This window comes from Balaenoptera acutorostrata, chromosome 19 (assembly GCF_949987535.1).
Source record: "Balaenoptera acutorostrata chromosome 19, mBalAcu1.1, whole genome shotgun sequence".
Lineage (NCBI taxonomy): Eukaryota > Metazoa > Chordata > Mammalia > Artiodactyla > Balaenopteridae > Balaenoptera > Balaenoptera acutorostrata.
The window spans coordinates 27,850,730-27,875,992 of record NC_080082.1 but is presented as its reverse complement, the minus strand read 5'-3'; the positions used below and the strand labels follow the sequence as shown (position 1 = coordinate 27,875,992).

The 25,263-nt window shown below is 54.8% G+C and overlaps 1 protein-coding gene across 1 annotated transcript in view; it reads right to left on the bottom strand.

Moving 5' to 3' along the window:
* CNGB1 (cyclic nucleotide gated channel subunit beta 1) overlaps positions 1-24,767 on the bottom strand; it is a gene marked incomplete at its 3' end in the record, with an annotated part of 70,351 nt that extends 45,584 nt beyond the window's left edge. Inside the window, exons 1-17 of the mRNA XM_057534377.1 lie at positions 24,695-24,767; positions 22,420-22,580; positions 19,809-19,866; positions 19,429-19,501; positions 18,499-18,619; positions 18,352-18,397; positions 18,122-18,158; positions 16,438-16,513; positions 16,199-16,238; positions 15,683-15,842; positions 14,485-14,560; positions 13,165-13,201; positions 6,951-7,113; positions 5,718-5,976; positions 5,529-5,576; positions 5,217-5,264; positions 5,062-5,159 (exon numbers count right to left, since the gene is read on the bottom strand). Of these exons, the coding sequence (XP_057390360.1) occupies positions 5,062-5,159; positions 5,217-5,264; positions 5,529-5,576; positions 5,718-5,976; positions 6,951-7,113; positions 13,165-13,201; positions 14,485-14,560; positions 15,683-15,842; positions 16,199-16,238; positions 16,438-16,513; positions 18,122-18,158; positions 18,352-18,397; positions 18,499-18,619; positions 19,429-19,501; positions 19,809-19,866; positions 22,420-22,572 (1,493 nt within the window). The remainder of the gene's footprint in view (positions 1-5,061; positions 5,160-5,216; positions 5,265-5,528; positions 5,577-5,717; positions 5,977-6,950; positions 7,114-13,164; positions 13,202-14,484; positions 14,561-15,682; positions 15,843-16,198; positions 16,239-16,437; positions 16,514-18,121; positions 18,159-18,351; positions 18,398-18,498; positions 18,620-19,428; positions 19,502-19,808; positions 19,867-22,419; positions 22,581-24,694) is intronic.
* Between the last annotated feature and the right edge of the window lie 496 nt (positions 24,768-25,263).

Below are 25,263 nucleotides of genomic sequence, written 5' to 3'. Positions count from 1 at the left end.
TGGCCTGTCCAAGGTCACACAGCCTGCACCAGGTGAACCTGGATAAAAGATGGGTGTCTCTGACCCCAGCACCAAGTCTTCAATACTCCACTGCCTGCCTCTGAGTGTCTGCACAGCCCCAGGTGACGTGGAGGAGTGAGGCGAGTGTTTGGAGGATCCAAGCACCTAACTCACTTTATTTCTCTTCATTGCATACGCATTTCCATTGTGAGGGGCCTGAATTGTCAGAGTCACACTCTCTACCCTGCCCAGGAAGAAACAGCTTTTCTTGAAGAAAAGGGCATATTATGATTTTCGTAGGGCCTGGGCACTTCAGCCTTCACGGGCCCCTTCCTCCATAAATATATTTTTCAAATTCCATTTTGTGACTGCATTCATATGAAGATTAATAAGTTAATATTATATATTAAAATATTCTCTTCCATCTAAAAGTTCATTTCTTGGTCTGATTTTAAAAGAAATTAAAATGTTCTTGGGGGCCTCTAAAAGTATTATGGGAACCGTGCCTCCCACACCTGACAGAGAAGTCGGCCCTGCCCGGAAGGGTGGGATGGGCTTGTGCTGCGAGGGGCAGACTGGATTCTCCTTCCCTGGAACAGATGCAGGGGCCTCCTCGGTTCTCAGAGCACAAAGGCCCAGGAAATCAACTTCCCACAGTCCCAGTCAGAGGCTTCCTGGGGTCTTGCTCATTCTAGAATCTGGCCTGGAAAGCAAGTCCCCGGGAAGCCTGCGTTTGCTTATCTGTCAAATGGGTAGGACTCATCCAGCCTGTACTGTACAGACTGGCTTATTTGAACGAGGTCAGAAGGGCCAGTGAGAAGCTCATGGAAAACTCAAAAAACCTCCCCATGTCCGGCGTCATCTGGATTCTCCATCTCTAAACACTGGTAAGCAGCTTTCCTTGTCTGTAGTACTAGGTGTCCGCTTAGGAGCCCAGCCTGACCTGGGACGGAATCCCAGCTCTGCGCTTGCTGGCAGGCCACCCGTGGATGTGTGGGCTGCTATCTCTGAGCCCCAGTTCTCTCATCTGTGAAATGGGATTAGCAGTAGGAGCCTTAGCACAACGTCTGGCATGGAAAACAAGTGCTAATCAGGTGACAGCTGTTATTATGACTGTTCTTGTCATTATTATTATAAATCCCAGAGGAGGCGGCCTTCTGCAGGTGTGTGAATCACCCACATAGATTGCGGAACATTTTGCACAAACATCTCCAGCTACCGAGACACGTAACAAGCCTTACAGTGGCCCTGTCAGCTCCACCAGGGGCTGTTTGGGGACCCATGTACCCCCAAATCATGTTGTCCCTGGTTGGCAGTATGCCTGGTGCCTGCTAAGGCCCCCTCTTGACCAGCCCAGATGCAGTGGGCCATCAACTTCTGGAAAGTTCCCAAGTCCCAGGGATTTCCAAGTAGAGGATCAGACAGACTGGCTGAGGTGGGCATCCCAGAGGTCCTGACTCTCCAAGTTAAAGGTGTGGGGAGTAGCAGCAACAGCCAGCTGGCAAGAGTTTACCAGCCCACTGTCCTCTCCCAAGTCACGAAACAGGCTGTGCCCCCAAGTTAAGGTCCTCACTGTTGCCTTCAGCAGACTCTTCACCCGGTACCCCAGCCCCGAAAGAAGGAAGGAGGGGAGCCCTTAGGGAGAAGCAGCCACCTACTTGGGTCTCGCTGTCTTTGCTGACAAGGACGCCTGTGGTGCAGGAGTTCAGCTGGGGGTGATGACATTCATTCCAAACCCCAGGTCGGTGCATGCCAGTGGAGAATTGGGGGAGCCTGAGCCCAGCCCCGAGCCTGTGAGGCCAGCTCTGGAGCCAGTGTGGCTCGGGTGGCAGATGAGCCACCAATCCTTCCTGCTTCTAATCAGATTGAGGGGATGTGCGGGGAACTCTGCGGAAATGCCCCCAGGGAGGCCAGGTGGGGACCAAAAGGCTTCCGTTGCTATGAAAAGCTGAGTTGTTGCCAGCAGAGATCAGGTCGCTAGGCGACCATCTGCCCGTTACCAGGGCTCGCGCGTCATCAGTAACCCCTGTGCCTCCTCAAAGCTGGCAAAAGCATCCTTCCCCAGCCAGTGACAGCCCAGCCCACCTGTCCCACGCCTGACACCCTCTGGCCTTGGCCCTGGGATCACTGGCTCTGTCACCACAGGGCCCTCGTCCCTACCTGGGGCCCCAGACCCCAAAGTGCCCTGAGTTTGAAGCTCTGGGTGAACATCTGTATGAGCCTGTGTGTGCCTGCACTGTTTGTAGGTAACTGAATGTATGCGCTTGTGTCTAGTGTGGATATGTGCAAGTGTGTACACGTGTGCCCGTGTGTGTGTTGCTTGTGCATGTATGCAGGCTGTGTGTGTAAGTGCCCTGCCTACACATAAGTGTGCACATAACCCAGCATGTGTGGCTGTGTCTGTGTGCAGGTGTGTATGTGCGGTGCAGATATGTGTGTGTGTGTCTGTGTGTACTGTGCAGAGAACACGTATGTAGTTAGTGCGTGTGCCTGTGTGTGTGCACATTGGCTCACTGGCTTTCAAGTGGTGTTTTAGCTCAGGAGCTGTGACATATAAAGGGATTTGCAGGCCTATGTGTTGGGCATACGGGCTTGGTGGCGGAACAGCTCAGATCTCTGCACTCTACACAGAGGCAGGTGAAAGCAGGGGGCAAACAGAACTGCACTAATGCAGCCAGGCAGCATCTAAGGTCTTCGTTTAGGGGAGGGGCAGTTACCTGTTAATGAGAGCATCCTGGCTCTGGAGAGGCCTGGAGGGTAGAATTAGGACCGGGTTACAGAAGCCATAGTTTTGGCAGAAGAAATAATTTCCTAAATCAGAGGTGCATATGGATGGAATGGACAGCCTTTGAAAGGTTGTGAGCTCCCTGTTATTGGAGGCAATCAAGTAGCTGTGTGGCCTCTTGCTGAGGATGGAAAGATTATAGGTGAACCGGGCAAGCGTAGACCCAAAGTAGATGACACTAAGCAGGCTTCTAGCCCCCAAATCCTGTGTGGCCTCATGGTTTAACTCTTTCCTGACTGGGACTAAAAGTGACCCTCAGCAGGGATGAGAAGATGGGTGACTTTTGATGGAGCACTTACTCCACACCAGGTCCTACCGCATCTGTTCTCACAGCCAGCCCTCTGACCACTCAGGAGGGGCTGTTATCAACCCCTCCCCCCGTTTTAGAGATGTGGAGGCAGAAGCTCTGTGCCCATCTGCCACTTGCCCAGGTCAGTCTGCTGAGAGAAGAAAAGCTTGTGCTCCTAACATTTGTGATGCTATCTCGCCTCAGGCCATGGCTAAAGGGACAGGGAGGAAGTGTACGGGCCGGGGGTACCACGGAGGGCAGAGTGACAGGGACAGGGAGGAAGTGTATGGGCCGGGGCTACCACAGAGGGCAGAGTGACAGGGACAGGGAGGAAGTGTACGGGCCGGGGGTACCACAGAGGGCAGAGTGACAGGGACAGGGAGGAAGTGTACGGGCCGGGGGTACCACAGAGGGCAGAGTGACAGGGACAGGGAGAAAGTGTACGGGCCGGGGCTACCACAGAGGGCAGAGTGACAGGGACAGGGAGGAAGTGTACGGGCCGGGGGTACCACAGAGGGCAGAGTGACAGCGACAGGGAATAATACAAGGGGATGGAGCGAGGGGACAGGTTAAACCATCTGGCCTGATCTGCGGTACAACAGCCACCTCGCTGCTCCTCCTGTCTCAGTCTCTGCACAACGCAGCTGCCAGCCTGTGTCACTTCCCTGCTCACAAACCTTCCATGGCTCCCCATTGCTCCCGGGAAATCAAGTTCAAGGCCTTCACAATCTGGCCCCACCACCTCTGAAGGATCATCTCCCACCACTTCCACGAGCTACACTGTCACTCTTCCCGGGACATGCGGGCTGCTCGCAAGGCAGCAGTTCACTCCCTTCTCCTTGAGACACTTTCCAACTGGGCCTCCAGGCCTCACACTCTTCTCATTTCCCTCACCCCACATGGGCGTCTCCCCCTCCTTGGTCCTTTCTGGTTCCTCCTCGTCTCCCTGACCTCTGATCTGGCATTTTGGCCTCTCCTCCATCTACACTCACTCCCCGGGCAACTCCTCCAACCCCACTTTCATTCCGTCTATGAGATCAGACGCCCATCTTTACACCTCTGGTCCAGCCTCTCATCCCCTAACTCCACTCAGGCATCCAGCCATCTGCCCTTCTGTGCAGCCCACATTGCTCAGAATCATCTCCCTCTTAGTGGTTTCTTCTCTTATTATTCAAATATATTTGACATATAACATTTTATAAGGTATACAACATGCTGACTGATACATTTGTATATTATGATATGGTTGCCATTGTAGCGATAATGGGCACTCTATCACATCACCTAATTATCATTTCTTTTCAGTGGTGGGAATAATTAAGATCTATTCTCTTGTCAAGTTTGATTATAACTTTTAGCGGTTTCTGAGTTCCATTTTTAAGCTCTTACTGTAACTGAATTCTTTTGTGTGTTCTGATGTTGAAATTTTTATGGATGTGGATACAGAATCAACCATTATGGACGATAGAGCAGAATCCAGGGCAGCCTTAAGAGGGATCAAAGGCAACCATTGGGGACCGACTGTTGGGGAGGGTGTGAGGGACAGAGACAGCTCTGCGCCTTGGCTTTGTTAATTACACGGGAGAGCTGGGCGCCCACTGCATGGGTCTGTGCATCCTTCCATGCATTCAACCAACACTGATTTGGTGCCTACTGTGCTAGGCACTGTTCTAGGCTCTGGAGACATGGCAGTGAAGGCAACAGACAAAAATCCCCACCCCGTGGAGGTGCATTCTACATCTGTACGTGTGAGTGTGGGTGGCGTGGAGGTGGTTGCTGAGTATTAGGTACTGTGAATCCCAAGGTCATTATGAGCACAGTGGGGTCCCCCAGCACTGCCTCAGCCTTTCTGGTCAGTGCCCAGCGGCACAGCACACAGCACGGAACAAAGAGAGGAGCTCCTGTGAGCGGCAGAAAGCACCCTCACCCCAGAAGCCCTGGCAGCCCCTCCCTGAGCCATCCCTCAGCCAGGGGCACGGGTCCTTACTCAGGCTCCTCCGTCTCTTCGTCCTCCTCCTCCTCTGCGTCCTCCTCCTCCTTTCGGTCCTCCTCCTCCTCCGCATCCTCCTCTTCCTTTCGGTCCTCCTCCTCCTTCTCTTCGTCGTCCTCTTCCTTTCGATCCTCCTTCTCCTCCTCTGCGACCTCTTCCTCCTTTCCGTCCTCCTCCTCCTTTCCGTCCTCCTCCTCTTTCTCTTCGTCCTCCTCCTTTGCGACCTCCTCCTCCTCTGCGACCTCCTCCTCTGCATCCTCCTCCTCCTCTGCGATCTCCTCCTCTGCGTCCTCCTCTTCCTTTCCATCCTCCTCCTCCTTTCTGTCCTCCTCCTCCTCTGCGACCTCCTCCTCCTTTCCGTCCTCCTCCTCTTTCTCTTCGTCCTCCTTTCCGTCCTCCTCCTCCTCTGCGACCTCCTCCTCTGCGTCCTCCTCTTCCTTTCCGTCCTCCTCCTCCTCTGCAACCTCCTCCTCCTTTCCATCCTCCTCCTCCTTTCCGTCCTCCTCCTCTTTCTCTTCGTCCTCCTTTCCGTCCTCCTCCTCCTCTGCGACCTCCTCCTCTGCGTCCTCCTCTTCCTTTCCGTCCTCCTCCTCCTCTGCGACCTCCTCCTCTGCGTCCTCCTCTTCCTTTCTGTCCTCCTCCTCCTCTGCAACCTCCTCCTCCTTTCCGTCCTCCTCCTCCTTTCCGTCCTCCTCCTCCTCTGCGACCTCCTCCTCTGCGTCCTCCTCTTCCTTTCCGTCCTCCTCCTCCTCTGCAACCTCCTCCTCCTTTCCGTCCTCCTCCTCCTCTGCATCCTCCTCCTCCTCTGCGACCTCCTCCTCCTTTCCGTCCTCCTCCTCCTCTGCGTCCTCCTCCTCCTCTGCGTCCTCCTCCTCCTCGTCTTCTTTCTCCTCTTGAATCTGAGGCAGCTCCCTGAGTTGAGGTCAAAGGCAGGAGGTGAGGTCGCCTGTAGCTGTACCCCGAATCCACCTCCTGACCCCCATTTTCAGTACGATGGACTGTGACCCCCCCCCAGAGACCAGACCTTAACTTCCCACCCAAGACTTTACCTGGGGAGCCCTGCCTGAGCAGCTCCGGCTTCTCTCCAGCAACAGGGCTCCCCCAGTGCATCAGGGGCTGGTCCCGGCCTCCAACTGTCCTGGTGCTGACCCTAGGTCAGCCCCTGATCCTCCCTGGACCTCAGTTTCCCCATCTTTGCAATGTAGATCATGGGCCTGAGGACCTGAGGCCTGCTGGCTTGAGCAGCTATCACCCAGCTCACAGGTGGGAACTAAGATGGTTCAGCCCCTGCGGAGGGTGACCCAGACATCACTACCACGGCTACACATTCCCTTCCCCGAGGACCTTGCAACTCCCTTCTGGAAATGTGTCCTGCAGGGGGTACACACATGCACATGCAAGGACATGTGGACAAGAGTGCTTGTCGCAGAATTGTTTATAATAATAAAATTTTGGAATCAACCTAAATGGTCATCAATAGTGGACAGGTTAAATACATTCTGGCATATCCATATGATGGAATACTACGCAGTTGTAAAAAAAAATGAGGATGATCTCCACGTACTAAATGTGGAAAGATCTTAAGGTACGTAGTTGAATGAATGTAGCAAGGTGCAGATAGGTCGGTGCATGTGATATGCTATCTTTTGTACAGAAAATGAAGGGAATCCATGCTCATATATGCTCAGATGGGCCCTGGAAAGGTACAGAAGATGCTGGCAGCCACTGTGCCCGTGGGGAGAGGGATGGGTGTCTGGTGGGAGGGAAAGGGAGGAAGAGGCAGACTTGGTCCCCGCTCTATGCCCTTTTATACCTTTGGGATTCTGTACCATGTGCCTGTTATCTTCCCAAGCACTGTTTTTTTCAGGGCTTTCTCTAGCTCCCACCTGGGCATCTGCTCCACCACCTCGCTCTCCTCTTCATCAGCTGGAGCTGCCTCTGCGCCCTGTGGGCTGCTGCTGACCTCCCGATGCTCATCTTCTTCCCAGGGAGGGTCAACATCTTCTAGGATGAGATTGGGCTCCTCTTGCTCTCCCGGGAGGATGGTGACTACAGGGGACACAGGGTGTGGGGGAGAGTGGGCCTGGGCCTCTGAGTCCCAGGGACCACACAGGGAGCCTTGGTCACCACCAGCTACACGCCAGCTCTCAGCCAAGCAGCAGAAAGGGCACCGCTATCAGTGGGACCATTGACAACCAGGTCAGTGCTAAAGCGATGGGCTGAAGCCCACGATCACTCATCCTGTCTCCCTCCATTAGTTTTCCCTCTCTTTTTCGCCTTGAGACAGAGCTTCAGTTACAGTTAGTCTTGTTTCTCACCGGAGCCTCCTTCTTGGAGGTTTGTGCAGAAGCAGAAACTATGCTTCCGCCACAGCACTGCAGGTGATGCCAAGAGACCCAGGCTCGAAGTCCACCCTGCCACATCCAGGTGCAGTGGCCTGGAATGTCCCGAGGGATGCAGACAGAGCTTGCCCACCACCTGATCTCCAGATGCCACCCCCTGGTGACAGCGTACTACATGCCCATAATCTCAGAACCTCCTTCTGGGGGTCTAGGAAGACTTCCTCCTGGACTAGAGGCTCCAACCTCCAAGGGAACTTGACTTTCTCGTGGAGGTGGTCGCACTTTCAACATTTCTCCACGTACCCTGGTCCCTGGCAATGAAAACACTGTGGGGCTGTGACCTTGGCAGAAGTGGGTGCAGGGGAGTCTCATCAGGAGCCTAAGCCCACCCCAAGACAGGAGAAAGGTGGAGATTGCCTGGTAGCAGGTGTTCCCAAAAAGCTCCAGCGGTCTTGGTGGCCTTCAGGCCAGGCATGAATTACTAATGGCGACTTTAAATGGAAGCTAGCCTCAAGTCTTATCCTTTGACTTTGGAAGTTATTGTTCACGGTGTAGACTAATAATATTAATAATAGTAATGGATGGGCTTCCCTGGTGGCTCAGTGGTTGAGAATCCACCTGCCAATGCAGGGGACATGGGTTCAAGCCCTGGTCCGGGAAGATCCCACATGCCGCGGAGCAACTAGGCCCGTGTGCCACAACTACTGAGCCTGCGCTGTAGAGCCTGCGAGCCACAACTGCTGAGCCTGCATGCCACAACTACTGAAGCCTGCACGCCTAGAGCCCGTGCTCCACAACAAGAGAAGCCACCGCAATGTGAAGCCCCCACTCACCGCAACTAGAGAAAGCCCTGCGTGCAACAACGGAGACCCAACGCAGCCAGAAACAATAAATAAATAAAATAAAATAATAAAATAAATAAATTAAAAAAAAAATAATAATAATAGTAATGGTAATAATAACAGCACCAGCTACATTTATTGAGCATTTACTATATGCCAGGCCCTGTGCTAAGTGATTTACATGGACTAACTCCATCAGTCCTCACATCAACCTTTTGAGGTGGGAATAACTATTACCCCCATTTTATTTTCCCTCTTTTATATCTTATTCCCCATTTTACAGGTGAGCACGCTGAGATGCAGGTTAATACCTTCTTTTACGGGGTGCTCCCCACGTGCCAGGCACGGGGCTGTCTGCCTTCCAAGAGTCACCTCACTCCCCACTCCTGCCTCCTGGCTTCCAGGTACCGATGGCCTCACAGAGGAGGCTACTGCCTGCCCTCCAGGGAAGCCTCCCACATGCTTCCTGAACTACGGTCCTGGCTCCCCCATCCCTACAAGCAGCCCTGGGGGTTGACCAGGGAGGATCCTCCAACTGTAGCCCTGAATCCATTGGTGGGACATACATGTCACAGGTATGTGTCGTTCTATGCTGCCACCCAGTAATGTTGCAGTGTCTTCATCCTGATCAGCCCCTGAGGGTTCAAGTTCCTGCCTGACATCCAGGTGACATCCAGGGGACAGAATATCCCCTGGCCTGTGAGCTCATGAGCTTTCAACCCTGCAACCCTGCAGGGTAAGAACACTACTCTCCTCCATTTTATCGACCAGAGAGGATGAGCGACTTGTCCAAGGCCACACAGGATGCTGGAAGCAGCGCCAGGTCCCCTGACTCATTTCCCTGGTGCTATCCCAAGTGACAAACATGCCCCAGGAGCGCCTCCCTGCCATTGGCGGCCAGGAGGCCGTCCTTGCTTGCATCCTTGCTTTCCCTTGCATTAACCCTTTCTTTTTAGGTACTAATTCGTGAGTAGGTATTTTATAAACACTTCCTCCTTTCATCTTTGTGCCAGGCCTGTCCCCATTTTACAGCCAAGGAAGAGGATGGTGCCGGAGGGTACCAGCCAGGAAGGGCAGGCAGGGGATACCAATCCCTGGGCAGGGCCCTCCGTCCCGTGGAGCTCCCAGCCCTCTCTGCAGGCATCTGATTCACAGCTCTCCCGGCTTTTCCAGGGTCCACCCAGGTCCCAGATGGGGCTACGATGCACCACAGGTGCTCAAACTCACATGGAAACTGCTGCTCCATCCAGGCTTAAACTTCACCCTGGAGTCCCTCACGGGCACACCAGCTCCCACGCGGCATCCTCTCTGCCAGCCTACGATGGCCCTCGGGGCAGCTGAATAGGGTTCTGACCCCGGCAGTGCAGATCAATAGCCCCATATGGGGAGGGAGCTGCTATTTCTAGGAGCAGCAGGCAGGAAACCCAGGAGCATGGATTCTAGGCCAAGGCCCCCGCCCGGTCCCTGGGTTGCTGGCAAAGCCCAGGCCTTGACTCGAAACCCCCATCCTCCCTGGCAGGCCTGGGTCATGATACCCACTCCCTCTGCCTCTCCCCAGTCCAGACCCACATCTTCTCCCATCTGACCCTCCAAGCACTAACTTCTCACTAACTGGGTATTTCTCAAAGCACGGTCCTTGCCACTACCCCATCATCAGAATCATCTGGGGAGGTGGGTGCTTCTTGAAAATGCAGATTATCAGGCTCCCACGCTCTTCAGATTGAAAGGTCTGGGCATGGGACATCCTTCATAGCTCCCCCCAGATGTGGCCTGAAGTTCAAGAACCCTTGTGTCAATTGCTTCCTCTGCTTCCAATGCTTGCTGAGCCTCAGAGTAATCTTTGTGAAGTCACTGCCCTGCTCAACCACCTTCAATGGCTCCCCATTGCCTACAGCCTCGTCCCCTAACATCAGGCCCCAACTCTTCTAGTTTTACCTTCTGCCTCAAGGACTCTGGGCTCCAGATTAGCTGAAGTGCCCACCTCTCTCCCTGTACACTCTCACCTCCAGGCGTCTGTTCATTTTATTATGTCTACCAGCTTGCCCTCCCCTCGCTGCCAGATTTGAGACCTCAGGGGTCTCAAACTCCAAGGCCTAGGTAGCCGGGGAGATGGTGCATATGGGTAAAGCGGAGGGTGCCACCTGCCCTCAGGTGGCAGATGCCACTCAGACTGTCCTCACAAGCACAGCGCGGGACCACTACAGCTCGATCTTCCCAGTTTTCAAGAGAAGCCAGATTTTTCTATGCAAAGCCACCTGATTTTTAAATGTTGACAACTAATTCTAATTTTTAAAACCACTCCTTGCCCCAAATGAAGACATCTGTGGAGCCAGCTGGGACCCAGGGCAACTGGCTCAGGACCCCCGGCTACCTCCTTCCAGCAACCCCAATACCACAGGCCATATTAATCCACCCACTTCTCAAACCTAGGTACTCACTTTAGCCTCATCTGAAGCAATAATATCATGCGATCACAGGTTTGATGTGCTACCGTATGCTTTTTAATGTCAATTAAAGCACGTGCTGCTGTCCACTGGTAGTCCCCAACTCTTTGAGGCAGAGAACATGGCCAAGCCTAAGGAGATCCTCTTCGGGGAAAAACTGTGCCCCGGGGGGGGGGGCGCTGTGTGTGCCAGGCACCACGCTGAGGGCTGTGCCGGCGTCTTCTCAAAGACAGTCCCCGCGGGCTTTCCCGCAGCCTCTGCTGGGAAGTCCTCCTGCTGTCTAGCCTAAATCCCACAGGCTGCCCTTGGTTGGCCTTCCCCTTGCTCTGGTGGAAAGGGGCCAACCTTGGTCTCCGAGAGGCAGTTCTGGGACTGGCTCCCCCTCACCCTGCCTGGGACTGGGGGCGGGAAGCAGGGGGTTCAAGGAGGGTAGGGGGGTCGATGGCCACCTCCTCCCCCTCCCCTGCAGGTCTTCTCTTCAGGGAACCCTTCTTTCCTTCCATCCGTCTGTCCATTTGTCCATCTGCACTCTCCCAGGCTCCCCTCCCTTTTGTTTCAGAGGCCTCCAGCTGCCGCCACCCCTGAAACAAAGGAGAAGAGAGAAGGGTAGGTGGCGGGGTGGACAGGCGGAGGGAATGAATGAGCGAAAGGATGGGGAAGCTGGGGGACGGAGTGGGGGCGGGATACTCACCCCTCACCCCTCAGGGTCACCCTTGTAGTGGGTTGAACAGTGTCCCCCAAAAAACGTATATCCCAGTCCTATCCTCTGTTACCTGTGTGACCTTATTTGGAAGTAGGGTCTTTGCAGATGTCACTAGTTAAAGATCTCAAGATGAGATCATGCTGGATTTAGGTTGGGCCCTAATCCAATGACTGGTGTCCTTATAGAAGACAGGAGAGGGAGATTTGGCAGACACAGAGGAAAAGGCAGAGATTGGAGGGCAGCTAGATGCCACGGGGCACCAAGGATGGCCAGCAGCCACCAGAGCCAGGAGAGAGGCCTGGCACGTTTTCCCACTCAGAGCCCCAGAAAGAAACAACCCTGCCAACACTTTGATTTTGGGCTCATGGCCTCCCGAACCACGAGAGAATACACTTCTGCTATTTGAAGGCACCGTTCGTGGTCCTTTGTTACGGCAGCCCCAGGAAACTGACACACCTCGGTTACTGGCCCCGGGGCTGAGTCCGCCCCATGGCTGCCCCAGGCCCACCCATGACCGGCACGCTCCAGGCACACAGGGAGGCCCTGCTACAGCTGGCTGAGACCTGCCTCCTTCCAGAGGAGCAGGGAGGAGGGTAAGAGGGCTGGGGGCTCCATCCTCAGAGCTCTCAGCGGCCCCTGGTAGGAGGGGGCGCGTGGGTGGCTCTCTGTTCCAGGGAAGGTTTTCCATTCCTCTAACCTTGGCCTGGCTGAGCAGCTGCTTAGCCCAGGGGACTCTAGTCACTGCTCCATGACAACTTGCTTTGTGACCTTGGACACGTCTCTGCCCCTCTGCCTTCCCCAACAGCCATAGGCGGCCCGCGCTGGGCCCTCCAGGGTGGCCACGAGCTCGAGACTGAGCGAGCCCTGCTCTGAGCCTCCCCTTCACGACGCTGTCACGATTATACAAACCCCATCACACCCACACCCGAGCTCCACAGCTGGCCAGCCTGTGGTGGCCGCCCATGTCAGAGTGCTCATAAAGGCCACCATTGGCCCAGAGGGCCTGGGGCTGGCAGCCCTGGGACGCCCCAGGCCCACGGTCCAAGGGCCTGTGTCCAGGGTGGAATAGGGCCACTGCTCCCAGGCCTTAACTCCGCTCTGCTCACCTCCAGCGCTCATCACTGGCCTGGCACATAGCAGCCCTCCATGAGCATTTGTGAATGGATGAATGGATGAATGAATGAATGAATGAATGCCCCATATACCACATGCCTTTCCAGAGGCCATGAAATGAAGGAAGAGCAGATTTTGGACGCTAGCCCTCCCCTCCTGGCCTCAGTCTGGGCCCCAGTCCTGGTGCAGAGCTGGGATAAAAGGCAGCACACATACCCCACAGGGGAGGGGATGCCCTCTCAGCTCAAGGGGTCCAGTTCCCCCAGAGAAAGCCCATCTCCCTCCTTTCACCCCACAACCAGGGACTCTGCTTAGCCAAACCCACTGGCCCAGGGGGCTGTGGGGAGTTCTCACCAGGGGCTCCTAGCAGGAAAGGCGGGCCCATCCAACTTGACCTCAGAATTATTTTTTCTGGATAGAAGCTGGAAGGCAAGCCAGGCTCCTGCCTACGTGTGCATCCACCCACCCCGGCTCCCCGGAGGGGCCGCCAGCCACCATCGGGCTCTGGGCCGGGCTCTGGCGAGGCCGGGGCCTACAGAACATGGGGCTCTCCCAGCTCCAGGTCCGGAGGCTCTGCCTGCCCCACGACCTGTGCACGCTCAGACCAAGCAACCCCCATGGAGACACACACGAGGACCCACTAACGTGTCACTTACTGCTCTGCACGTCACATGTCACAGGGGAGTCAGGCTCCTGTATGGGGAGAAAAGGAGAAAAAAACTGCTGTGGACTCCTCACCGGCCTCCCTGCTTCCATCAGCCCTCCCGGCACACGCAGGTGCAAGGGGGTTTCCTCACGGCTCCCGGGACACTGCAGAAGATCCCGTCCTGCTTCTTCCCTCCCGCCTCAGAGGTCGCCCGCTCCTCCAGTCACTCCCCCACCAGGGTCCACTTGCCTAGTCCCACCTCAGCTCCTTTGCCCAGGCTGGGCCCCTGCCTGGAATGCCCTCTCTCTGGTTCTCTATGTATGAAAAACCTCTCCCATCCTTCCCTGGAGTGTTGTCTCAAAGTTCCATCTGCACGAAGGCCTCTCCCCGCCAGCACCACACCATCCCCCCGCAGCCCCATCCTCAGGGATCCCCCCCTCAGTGAGCACATCTTCACCCACTGATCGCTCCTGCCACTGGACACCCCGCTTTCCTCCTGTTGGGGAGCTCCAAAGCTGAGCTTCCTCTGCCACCCACAGAGGTCATGAACGTGGAGCCTGAAGGCTCAGCCCACGGGGAAGGGACCCTGAAGCTTCCTGTCTACCTCCTACTGCAGGGGGACTGTGATCCAGGCCTCCTGCCCCCCAGTTCCAGGTGCTTCTATGGAGATGGCCAATTGTCCCCAGGAGAGAAGGGCCAGGTGGGAGGTTCTGGGAGAGGAAGAGGTGGGGGAGGCCCTGCTTCCCCCGCCCACCCATGTGGGAGCCCTAGGTCGTCAGAAATGCACACAGGGCCCACTGGCTTCCTGAGAGCCCCACTTCTTCCCAGAACATTCCAGGCCTCTCTTGTCTCTGGGCCTTTATACATACTGATCCTCTGCCTGCAGGGCCCTTCCTACACCACCCCCTTCACTTTCACCCACCCTCTTTCTCCTCCTCCTCCTCCTCCTCCTCCTCCCCCTTCAGTTCTCAGCTTGCAGGCCGCTTCCACTAGGAAGTCTTCCTTGATGCTCCTGGGAGACTCCTCCTCTGCACCCCACGTCCTCTCTGCCCCGCCCCGAGGAAGCACCTCCCCCACTGACTGTGCCCACCTGGCAGGAGGGGCTGGGCCAGCACTTCTCAGCCCTGTGGCCACAGTGACCAGACAGTGTGTGTGGAATGAGTGTGAGCCATGCAGACAGGCGGGCTGGGTGGGCTGAGCTCCAGCTGCAGGCTCCCTTCTTCCTTCTGTGCCCTCCCCCCGACCCAGCAACCATCCCACCCTTGCCTGAGCTCCCAAGATGCCTCCAACCACCACTCAAGGCCCCCACTCCCCCCAGCCCAGCACCGACCTGCTCCCCAGCCTTCCCACGGATCACTGGCTGTGGCAGGGCCATCTCCAGCCTGTGCAGGAGCCATGCCATCAATCTGCAAGGGGGAGAGAGAGAGTCAGAGCCCTCCCAAGGCAGGTAGCAAGCCTGCCCGAAGGTGGACTGAAGCCCCCGGCCCTGAAAACCACTGCCCCATCCCTGGCCTCCCCAGGAAAGCCTCTGGCTACTGTTCGGACCCCAGCAGGTAACTCAGTCCCCCCCACCCTCCCTGCCACCCCCAAGGTGCATTTCAGATCCCTCACACACTGCCAGGGCAGGAGCACCTAGCAGTACCCACCCTGATTTTATTTTATTTTTTTCATTAAAAAAAATAATAAATTTATTTATTTATTTTTGGCTGCGTTGGGTCTTTGTTGCTGCGCACGGGTTTTCTCTAGTTGCGGCGAGTGGGGGCTACTCTTCGTTGCGGTGCACGGGCTTCTCATTGCAGTGGTTTCTCTTGTTGTGGAGCACGGGCTCTAGGTGCCAAGAGCTTCAGTAGTTGTGGCTTGAGGGCTCTAGAGCGCAGGCTCAGTAGTTGTGGCGCACGGACTTAGTTGCTCCGCGGCATGTGGGATCTTCCCGGACCAGGGCTTGAACTCATGTCCCCTGCATTGGCAGGCGGATTCTTAACCACTGCACCACGAGGGAAGTCCCTATCCTGATTTTAAATGCATGTACCACTTGGACCAACAACTCCATTTCCTCCAATTTACTTGCACATGAACGCAATGATGCCTGTACAAGGCTATTAACTGCAGCAAAAGTGGAAACAAACCTAAATGTCCACTGAATGCTTAAATAAAAGCTGGTACATCCGTATAACATACTATGCAGCCGTTGAAAGAATGGAGCAGACCTCTATGCATAAAACCACCTCTGAGTTACGTTTTTAGGTGAAAAAAGTGAGATGAGGAACAGTATCTAGAGTTTGCTGCTGCCGGGTACGTGAGTTTAAAGGAGAAATGTGCTCAGAGCTTGTCTACGTGTAGGAAACGCGCGGAAGCAGGAGAAGCTGCTGATGCGAATGCCCGGGGAGGGGGCGCTGCAAACCCCTTTGAATTTTCTCTCAGGTGCATGTGTTACTTTTCTAATTTAAAAGACTCATTTGGTGGATGTTGGGCTGGGGCCACGCACTGAGTCTGCTGCTTGCGGGAGGAGAGGCATTCGGGAGGCTCACCTGGCAGAGTCCTGTGGGGGCGGCAGGGAGGAGGCCTGGATGCCGGGCTGGGGCTCTGGAGTCGGCTCCTCCTCGGGCTTCGGGGGGGCAGGAGCAGGCAGGGAGGGGCTCTCCTGGGCCTGCGGCACGGGCTCCATTTCCAAGGGGGGTCCTGGGGGCTCTATGCAGCAGGGAGGGCAGGAGACTAAGGATGACATGGGGCTCCATGAAACCCCTAGGGCACGGAGTCCAGATTCAAGGTGCCAACGTGACTGAGTGGGGAGCCCCTTGGGACCACCCCAGCTCCCCTCATCATCAGACAGACACAGAGCTGAGGTGCAGGGAGGGGAAGGGACTTGTTCAGGACCTCACAAGGCTGTCCCAGGCTACTGGCTTCCCAGCCTGGACTAGGGAGGGGGGTTTAGGACTCCCACAACGGCCTGCTCCCTGCAAGCCCTGAGCCCCGCCCCGAGCATCCTTCAGGCCCCAGTTGTACCCCCAGCCCAGTCAACCCCTTCCCAGGTCCCCTCCCTGTACCTGGACCCAAGGCGGCATCTGCAGGCTCATCTCTCCAGCCCTGGGTCGTAAACAGGAAGTGACGTCACGAAAGAAGGTCAAGTGCATTCCCTGCCCCGGCCAGCCCCGCCCACCCTTCCCCTGAATGCCCTGCCCCTCTTGCAGCCACTCCGTGGGTCCCAGGGGTGAGGACAGCCTGCTGGAGCAGGTAGGCACTTCCTGGGTGGTCAGCTGCCTGCTCCCCCTTTTCCTCGACTTACCTCGGAGGTTTTCGGAGGCTGAGGCAGCATTTTCTCCAGATTCTGCTCAAGCCACCTGAGCAGCCAGGACCTGGGCCTGCAGAGGGGCCAGAGGTCAGCCAAGCGGCCTCAAGGAGTGCCCAGCCACGCTGTCCTGACCACCTGCTGGGGTCCCAGGCCTCGACCAGCCCTTCCTCAGCTCCCATTCTGCACACTGGGGACCTTGAACTGGATACTCTTAAAGGGCCTCCGGGGTGGGGGACTTCCACCAACCAAAAATTCTGACCCAGGGCTGGACCAGGCTCTGGAACAACAGGCCCAGCCTTGGCCTCCTGGGCACAGATGAGAACGGGGGCTGCCTGGGGACCCGAATGCAGCCTAGGGCCCTCCCTGTGACTGGGACAGAGAGGTCTGGCTTCATGGGTATGTGAGCACTGTGGTCACACAGGGCCCCATACTTAAAGGGCCCATTTTTGGTTTAATGCTCTATCATCACTGTCTTAAACTCTTAATAATTTTTTTAAAGGAGTCCTACATTTTCATTTAGCACCGGGCCCCACCAATTATGTAGCTGGCCCTGGGACAAACGTTGGGTCCCCGGATCCATCTGACCTCCAGGCAGCCCTGTCCTCTTCAGGGAAGCTCCATGCTCCCAGGGGAACCCATCCCCCAGATACGGCCCCCCAAAAAGCTGGCAAGTCCTTTGGGTGCCTTCATCCTAAATCGTTTTACTGGTCTCACAAGTCAGGGGAGTGGCCCTGGAGACCCATGACCAGGGCAGCCTCCAGGGGACAAAAGAAATAGACAGCAAACTGGAACAATGGATGAATGAATGGAGTGTGTGATTGTACATATTCATTCATTCATTCATTCATATATTCATTCATCCCTTCTGTACTGAGTCCCCTTCGTATGGCAGGCACTGTGCTGGGCACCAGGGCGTTCAGCAGTGACTAAGACAAAAGCCCCCGTGCTCAAGGACCTGACAGTCTAATGAACGAATGAGGGAAGGAATGAATGGGTGGGGTGAATGGAGATGAAGGCATGACTCTGAATTTCCAGCAGAGACAGCAAACTGGAGGCTTCAGGTTTATTGGGGGAGCTCACAGTGTTTTTGAAAACTTTTCAATTAGTTGGCAACATCTAAAAATTAAGGATGATGTAAAACCTAAATTTCTAGCGTCTCTTGAAAAACTGGAGGATCTGGCCACACCGGGTCAGCACTCCTGCAGGGCAGAGGGAAGTGGAGTTCAGTGGGGCCCCTCCCTGGAGAGAGACATGGGCTCCCCCGTTTGCCACAGTTCCCATCCAGCCTGGCACCCACCTCGGTCAACTCTGAGAAGTCTGAAGCTGTTGCCAACCGTGAGACCAACCTGGGCACCCCAACGTCCCCCACGGTAGCCCAGGCCCCGCTTCCGGGCTTCACGCGGCACCCACCTACTCGAGGCCCATCTCTGAGGAGCTCATCCATGCCTTCTCCCCATCCTCAGAAGGTGGCCCCCACCCGGGGATCTCTCAGTAATCAGCACAAAAAACCATGAGCAGCACCGGACCCATCGTTCCGGTTTTGTGGATGAGAAAAGTGAGGTCCAGAAGAGATGAGAGGCATGTCCAAGGTCACACACAGCTGGTGGTGGACCCTGGGCTCTGGGCACGCTGAGCCCACCACACACACTACAGATGGGGCTCAAGGATGGGGACTCACCCATTGTCTTGGGCCCTGGGGGCCTCACTGTGTCCATCTGCAGAAGAAAGGAAGCCGGTCAGCAGCAAGAGGCCTGCCCGGAGCTCCCCGGTTAGCCCAACTCAAGCCCAGGTTCGAACCCGGGCCGAGTCAGATGAGAAGCTCTGGCCCCGTGGACTCACCCCAGGGAGCAGGGCCCAACGCGACAGTCCCTGAGCCCACCCCTAAGCCATCCTGCTTCCTGGCCTTACCTGAGCCCCCAGTGCTGCGGTGCCCAAGGATCTGTCCTCCTGCCTCCTGGGACAGACAGACAGACGTGGGCAGACAGTCCAGGGCCATCAGCCTTCCTCCCACCCCTTCCCCACCCGGCTTGCCTCAGCTCCCGGCCCCGGTAGTACCTGAGCTGGACCCTCCAAGCCAGCAGTGGTGCTCTGGGCAGGCCTGCCACTGTGGACGGGCTGCGGAACGACCTTCTCCACACCCTTTCTGAGCCAGGTCAGCACCTGGCTGCTGGGACCACTGAGAGACAGAGATACCGGCCTGCCCTCAATGTCCCCAGCCCCTCTCTGGTCGGCATGGCAGTGCACAGCATCCTAAAGAACTTGGTTTGAACCCCAAACCTCTATCTCCCCACTGTGACACTGCAGACACATCACCTCCCTCCTGGAACCTCGTGTCCCTCTCTGGAAAATGAGGGATGCCAACCCTTGGTGCCATTCCAAGCCCACCGCCATCAGATACTCAGTAAAACATCACCGTATCACCCTGCTGCCCCATTAGCCTGGCTCCAGGGGGCCCCTCCTGCACTCGGCACATGTCTTGTGCTCTGAAAGGGTTGAGAGTTTCCTGTGAGGTGTTTCCTTGTGATGGAAGCTAGTCAGCCTAAACATGAGGGTCACAGACTCACCATCTGAGGCCAGCCCTCCCCACCCTCTGCAGATATGCTTACCTGGATAAGTACCAAGGGTCTAAAATGTCTGAGCTATCTGGGAGATTTCACGGAAAAGTCTGGATTTCTGTCTTCATTGGGAAAATCAGAAGCTCTGGCCGCACTAAACCTGCGTTTCACCCAAGCACTGAGAAACCTCTGGTCCCCACCCCCCCACCCCCCCCCCACCCCCGCTCCATTTCTCTTGGTCACATGGTCCATTTGGCCCAGGAGACCCCCTCCTCTGCCTGAGGCTCCCTTCAGCCAATTCCTAAGATGTTCTGGGCCTTTGCTTGGGCGTGACTGTAGACCTGAGAGCAGTGCCCATCCCCACCCCCTCAGTGGTTCCCTAGCTTGGCTGGGGGGCTGGCCCTGAGGAGAGGGGAGGGTGGTGCAGTACCTGTTCGCTTCCGGAACCACAGCGACCTGAGCCTGGAGGGATGTGGGTGGAGAAGGGGCAGCCTCCTGGGTTTCTGGAAAGGAGTCCCTCATACTTTAGAACTGGAGCCTCAGAGAGACCTGTTTCTACCCCGCTGGGGAGGTCAAGTCAGAGGCAGAGGAGAGGGGAGAACGCTGAGGGAGTCAAAAGCCCAGGGTTCCAGCTCAGCTCAGCTAAAAGGTCCCCAGGAGCCCACCCTTAGCTTCTCTGAGCCTCAGTTTCTTCATCTGTGAAATGGGTCTGCCAAACTCGTGGGCTGCTGCAAGGCTCCAAGCAGTGGAGAACACAGCCCTTCCCCCGCCTCCCCAGCCACCCCGCCAGCCTGGGCTTCCAGCACTCACCCTGAGGGCCCAGATCAGCCTCAGCCGCTTCCTTCCCCACGCAGGCCTCCTCAGGTGGCTGGAGGGTTCAAACAGGACCATGTAAACCCTCAGAGAGACTAGCCTAAGGCAGGGGCAGCCCCTGATCCCCCTCACAACCGACCCCCACAGGATCAAACAGCTCTATTCTCACAGTGGTCTCTGTAAATCCTGGTGGCCTCACCTTCCACCTGGGACACTCCCTTCTTCCCAGCCCCAGGGGCCCCTCATCCAGGGCTGGGCCCTCACCATGCCCACCCCCCCACACCCACCCCCACCAAGGTCCCCCCCCCAGGCCTATCACATCCCCCAGGAAGCTGCCCCACTCAAGTGGCCTGAAAAGAAAGAGGAAGAGAGTTACAAGGCCTTGGGGCAACTGAGGGGAGGAGGAGGCGGGAAGAGCCCACCCCTCAGCCAGCCCCCAGCCAGCCGCTCCCTCTCATTCTGCGCCAAACCTTCCATTTCCCCCCTAGTAGCTGGGCGGCCTTCAGCTTCTGCCCTCTGCCTCTCATCTGCCTCTGCAGCTGCACCTCTGCTGCTGTGTGCGCATGTGTGCAGGTACAGACAAGCATGCACGTGCATACAGACACACTAACATGTGTGCATACATACACTAATGCACTCACTCTCATATACTTTATACACATACACAGACACACACAAGCACATGTGTATACAGAAAGTGACACACAGACACGTGCGTATACACACATGCATACACACACAAGCTGACACAAAAATAAGTCCATCTGCTCACACATAGATGTGCACATGCAAGACACAAAGCACATGTGCATATACATTTGCATGTGTGTGCATGCCCCAACACACGCACATGTGCATATAGGCACATGCCCACTTGTGCATATACACATGCACATGCATGCAGATGCACACACGTGCAAATATCTGCAAGTGTACAGACACAGACATACAAACATGCATATGCACATAATACATTTGCATATATACACAGACACAGATATCTGTGTGTACACACATGTACATATATATGTTCAGTCACATAAACAGGCATATACACACGCATACCTGCACTGACACACAAACATGCACTCATGAACACATTATTTCACACGTGTATTAACACAAAAATACACACATAGATGTGCATACATGCACAGGTGCACAAAATATGTATATATACAAACATGCAGGCACATACCAATATGTCCAACCATACAAACATACAAGCACAGATACGCAAACGAGCATACATGCGCACACACATGAATAGATTCACACACTTATACACACTAGCATGCCCCACATGCACATGGAACTACAGGCACACGAACGCATGTGCACATACACATATATGTGCGTACATGTATGTGTGTGCACACACCTGTGAATCAGCATGCATGTGTTCGTGGGCACACAGTTTGCTAATACACATGCATACACAAACATACCACTAAGAACACGAGGCACACATGTATGTACATACACCTGTGTGCACATGCAAACACATATGCACAGCAACCCTATACCTGGATAGCTCACTGTTTCCTAAACACACCCTGCATTACCCAGTAATAGCCTTTCTTCTGCCAGGAAGGCCCCACCTCTTCATCTCCTCCAGTTACGATTTGGCCCAGCCCACTGTGGCTAGGAAGCACTCTTCCACCAGCTTCCAATCTCCAAAATTAAGATGACTCTCTCCTCTGAGCTCCCAGAGTTTCCAGTCTGATACACTTCTTTGGTCCTCCCAGAAGGGTAAGCTGAGGATGCTGTTGAAGCTCCCCACCTTCCCTCATCACCTCTGTCTCCTAGAAGAATAACCTGGTTGGGTTCTCGTCTGCTGACCCCCAGGAGCAATGCTTTATTCATCACTGTGCTCCCGGCACTGCATACAGGCCTGGCATCAATTAGAAGCAAAATCAAATCTGTTTGAGTTTCTGAATTGGTTGTCATCAGGTTCCCGAACGAATGGGATACAGAACTGGCAAGTTTGATGTGCCTGACTGAAAGTTCTAGAGCAGTGCTGCTCAAAATGTGGTCCAGGAACCAGTGTCAGTCTGCAAACTGTTACTGGTCCACAGTGATTAAGCAGTTTGCAGCAGATTGTATAGCAACACACTGCTTCCCTCATGGAGAAAGTCTTACTGCAAAACAAATACAACTGAACTAAGCAGTGTGCTTACTTATATAGTAAATTTATATCTGGCAAGCTTCTGATCGCCTCCTGGACTGGTAACAAACAGTTCATGGATTGGCTACTTTGAGTAGCTCTAGAGGTTGGTAAACAATGGTCAGTGGGCCAAATCCAGCCTATTGCTTGTTTTTGTAAATAAAGTTTTATTGGAACACAACCAGCTACGCTCATTTATTTACGTATTGTCTATGGCTGTTTTCACACTACAGTGGCAGAGTTGAGTAATTAACAGAGATGGCATGATCTACAAAGCCTGAAATATTTACTATCTGGCTGTTTACAGAACCAGGTGACCGCCACGTTTCCTTCTGGCTCCAATTTTCTCTGTTGTGGAAGGTCGCTGGGGGCAGCTGACCTGAGCTGGGGATTCTCCAAGCAGTGAGGCCAGTGTGCCCTTCCTCACCATTCAGTTCTTACCAGGGACTCTTCCTCTAGCTCAGTCTCCTCAGGGGCTGTTTCAGGCTCCGGCTCCAACTCTGGCTCTGGTTCTGCGCCCTCCTCCTCCTCTCTCTTGGTCTTCACTGGTGTCCCTGGGGGCTGAGGCAGCACCCTCTGGACCCAGCCCAGCATCCTGACACCTGTAGGGGACCGAGTCCTTAGGCCTCTCCAGAATGCTCACAGTTGCTCCCACCATTCATGGGCTCCTTTTGTGAGTTATATATTTCCCTTTTCCTTCATCATCTTTAAAAATATTTTTGCAGTTATACCTCCAGGTATTTTCCTGATAGAAATACTCAAGCCCACAAACATATGTGTGTAAAGAGGTCGGTCACAACAGTGTTAGAGCAAAAGATGAAAAACATCCAAATATCCATCAGTAGGAGACTGGTTACTGGGAAGTACCTAATCGGTCTTCTGTAAGAAGGGCACAGATTAAATAAATTATAATATATCCAATAATGGAATATTATGGAGCCATTTTTTTAAGTAGGTCAATTTGAACTAACATGGAAAGATCTACACGCTTTGGACTCCAGTCATGAGCAAATCAGTTAAATGCTCCATGCCTCAGTTTGCTTGTCTGTAAAATGGGGATGTTAATAGTAGCTATCTTGTGGAGGTTATTGTGAGGATAAAATAAACTGATAAGAACAGTGACTGGCACACACTGAGAGCTTAATAAATGTTGGCTGTGACTATTATTGGATGTTAAGCCAAAATGCTAATGATAGACTATCATGTTCAGCATAATCCCATTATAAATTTTTAAAAATACATTATGAGCAGCATATGAATGGAAAATATTTTTTGTTTAATATAAGATAAAAATCAACCTATTTTCATGATTTAGACATTTTTAAGATAAAATAACAAGCCCCTTTTTTCATGGTTTACTGCAATAGTTCAGCCCTACCTTACACGGGCTCAGTTTCTGGCATCATTTACTTTCAGGGAATGGGCAGCCCTGCCCTTATGACTAAATCCCTGCAGGATGGCTTGGCCCAGCGGGTTCCACACAGGTCAATGTATGCAAACTCCCAGCCTTGAAGGGCCCTTCGAGGCCGTGCCCGGCATGGTGTATCCTCCCTCCCCCCAGCCATGGGCAACCAAGGTATTCTCTGTCCCTCGTCTGCCAGGGACCCTGGCCACAGGCTGCAAAGGGCAGGCACAGGGCCCAGGACCCCTGCCCCAGTGCCCATCTCCCCGCAGCCCCAGCCATGCTGCCTGCCCTACTACTCACAGCCCTGACTTCTGTCCCTGCTCTGGCCTCAGCAGCCCAGCTTCTCCTAAGTGAAGCTGTGCTGAAGGACACAGCTCTGAGTGGGGGGTCAGATCCCTGGCTCAGCCGCCAAAAATGTGACTTGGGCCAGACATGACACCTCTGGTCTTCCACTTCCTTGTTGGGTATGGGGGTAAAAACACTGATTTCCAAGGTTGGTAGAGCCCAAGATTGCATGTTTAGGATGGCAGATTCCACCGACCCCAGCCAGCCCAGGCAGCCCCATAAGCCATGATCACCTCATCCTCACCTCCTCCCACTCAGCCTCAGTAAATAAACGTTTTCATCACCACTTTATAGCCAAGGAAATGGAGGTACAGAGAGGTCAGCAGACTTGCCCAAAGTGACCCAGCCAGTAAGTGGCCCAGCTGAGTTTATGCTCAGGTCTGCCTGTCTCCAGGTGTCCCACATCTACCCCGGAGGTACTGACGTTTGCCCAGGATCGGCTGCTTCTGCAGGCCAGTCCTGCAAGCCATTTCCCAGCAGGCAGCAATGCTGGCTTGTGCTTCTGAACCTTCTGGAAATGACTAGGGAAGCCTTCCCCACTCCCAGTTTCCCTTCTTCCCCCAGACCCAGCCATTCCTCCTGCATAGAAACACGTGCAGGCCCCTCCCATCTTTTTGCCCTGTTGCTGCTGATTCCACGTTGATGAGGGAGGTGCAGGCGGGAAGAGGGGCCTGGGAGTGGTACCCAGAAAAACAGCAGTGCTTGGACCACCAGCCTTTCAGAGTCTTCCGGGGAGCTGTGGAAGATACAGATTCCTAGGCCCCTCTAAACCCTCTGCAGGATCTGGAATCCATATTTCCCAAGCTGCCTTGGATATTCTCTAAGGTTTGAGCCTCACAGGGGAAGACAGAAGCCTCAGGTTTCCAGCCTTGCCGGGTTCTCCATGTCTAAATGGCTTGATGGGAGGAGAGCATGGAGGGAGTCTCATCAGGGGTCCCACCGAGCCGCCACCTCACCCTGAGTTACCTGCTCAGATGCCGTCCACCAGCCAGGGATTGCCTTCTTCCTGCCTCTCTCAGCTGGCCTCTCAGACACAGAGGGGATTAATTGGCAGCAGCCGGGCCGGCCCGTATGCAAAGGATTAGGAGGTGCTAAAGAGGGTGGGGAGGTGGCAGTGGAAGAGAAGAGATTGATGTGGAGGGAGCCAGCAGCAAACCCCAGGGGCCACCAGGAGTCGGCCCCGGGGAAGGAGCCCTACATGGCCCTGGTCTGGGGCACCAGGAGCTGCCAGGGGACCTGGTTCCCTGCATACCCTGGCCAACCCACAGAGCGGCTGGTGGGAGGTTAAGAGCTTGGAGTCCCCAGGTGATTCTGGGAGGCTCCTCAAGGTAGCAGGGGCCTGTCAACTCTCAGTCAGCAGTGGCAGGAGGCACATTCCAGCTCTCCAGCCCCAATGCAGGGACTCAAGCAGAGTCCCTCTGTCTCAGAATCTTCTGCAGCTTGGGCAGGGCCTCAGCACCCACTGCCTTGGGATCCACCAGAAGGGCTGGGTCTTTAGGGAGGATCCAAGGACGGATAGATGACTGCATCCAAGC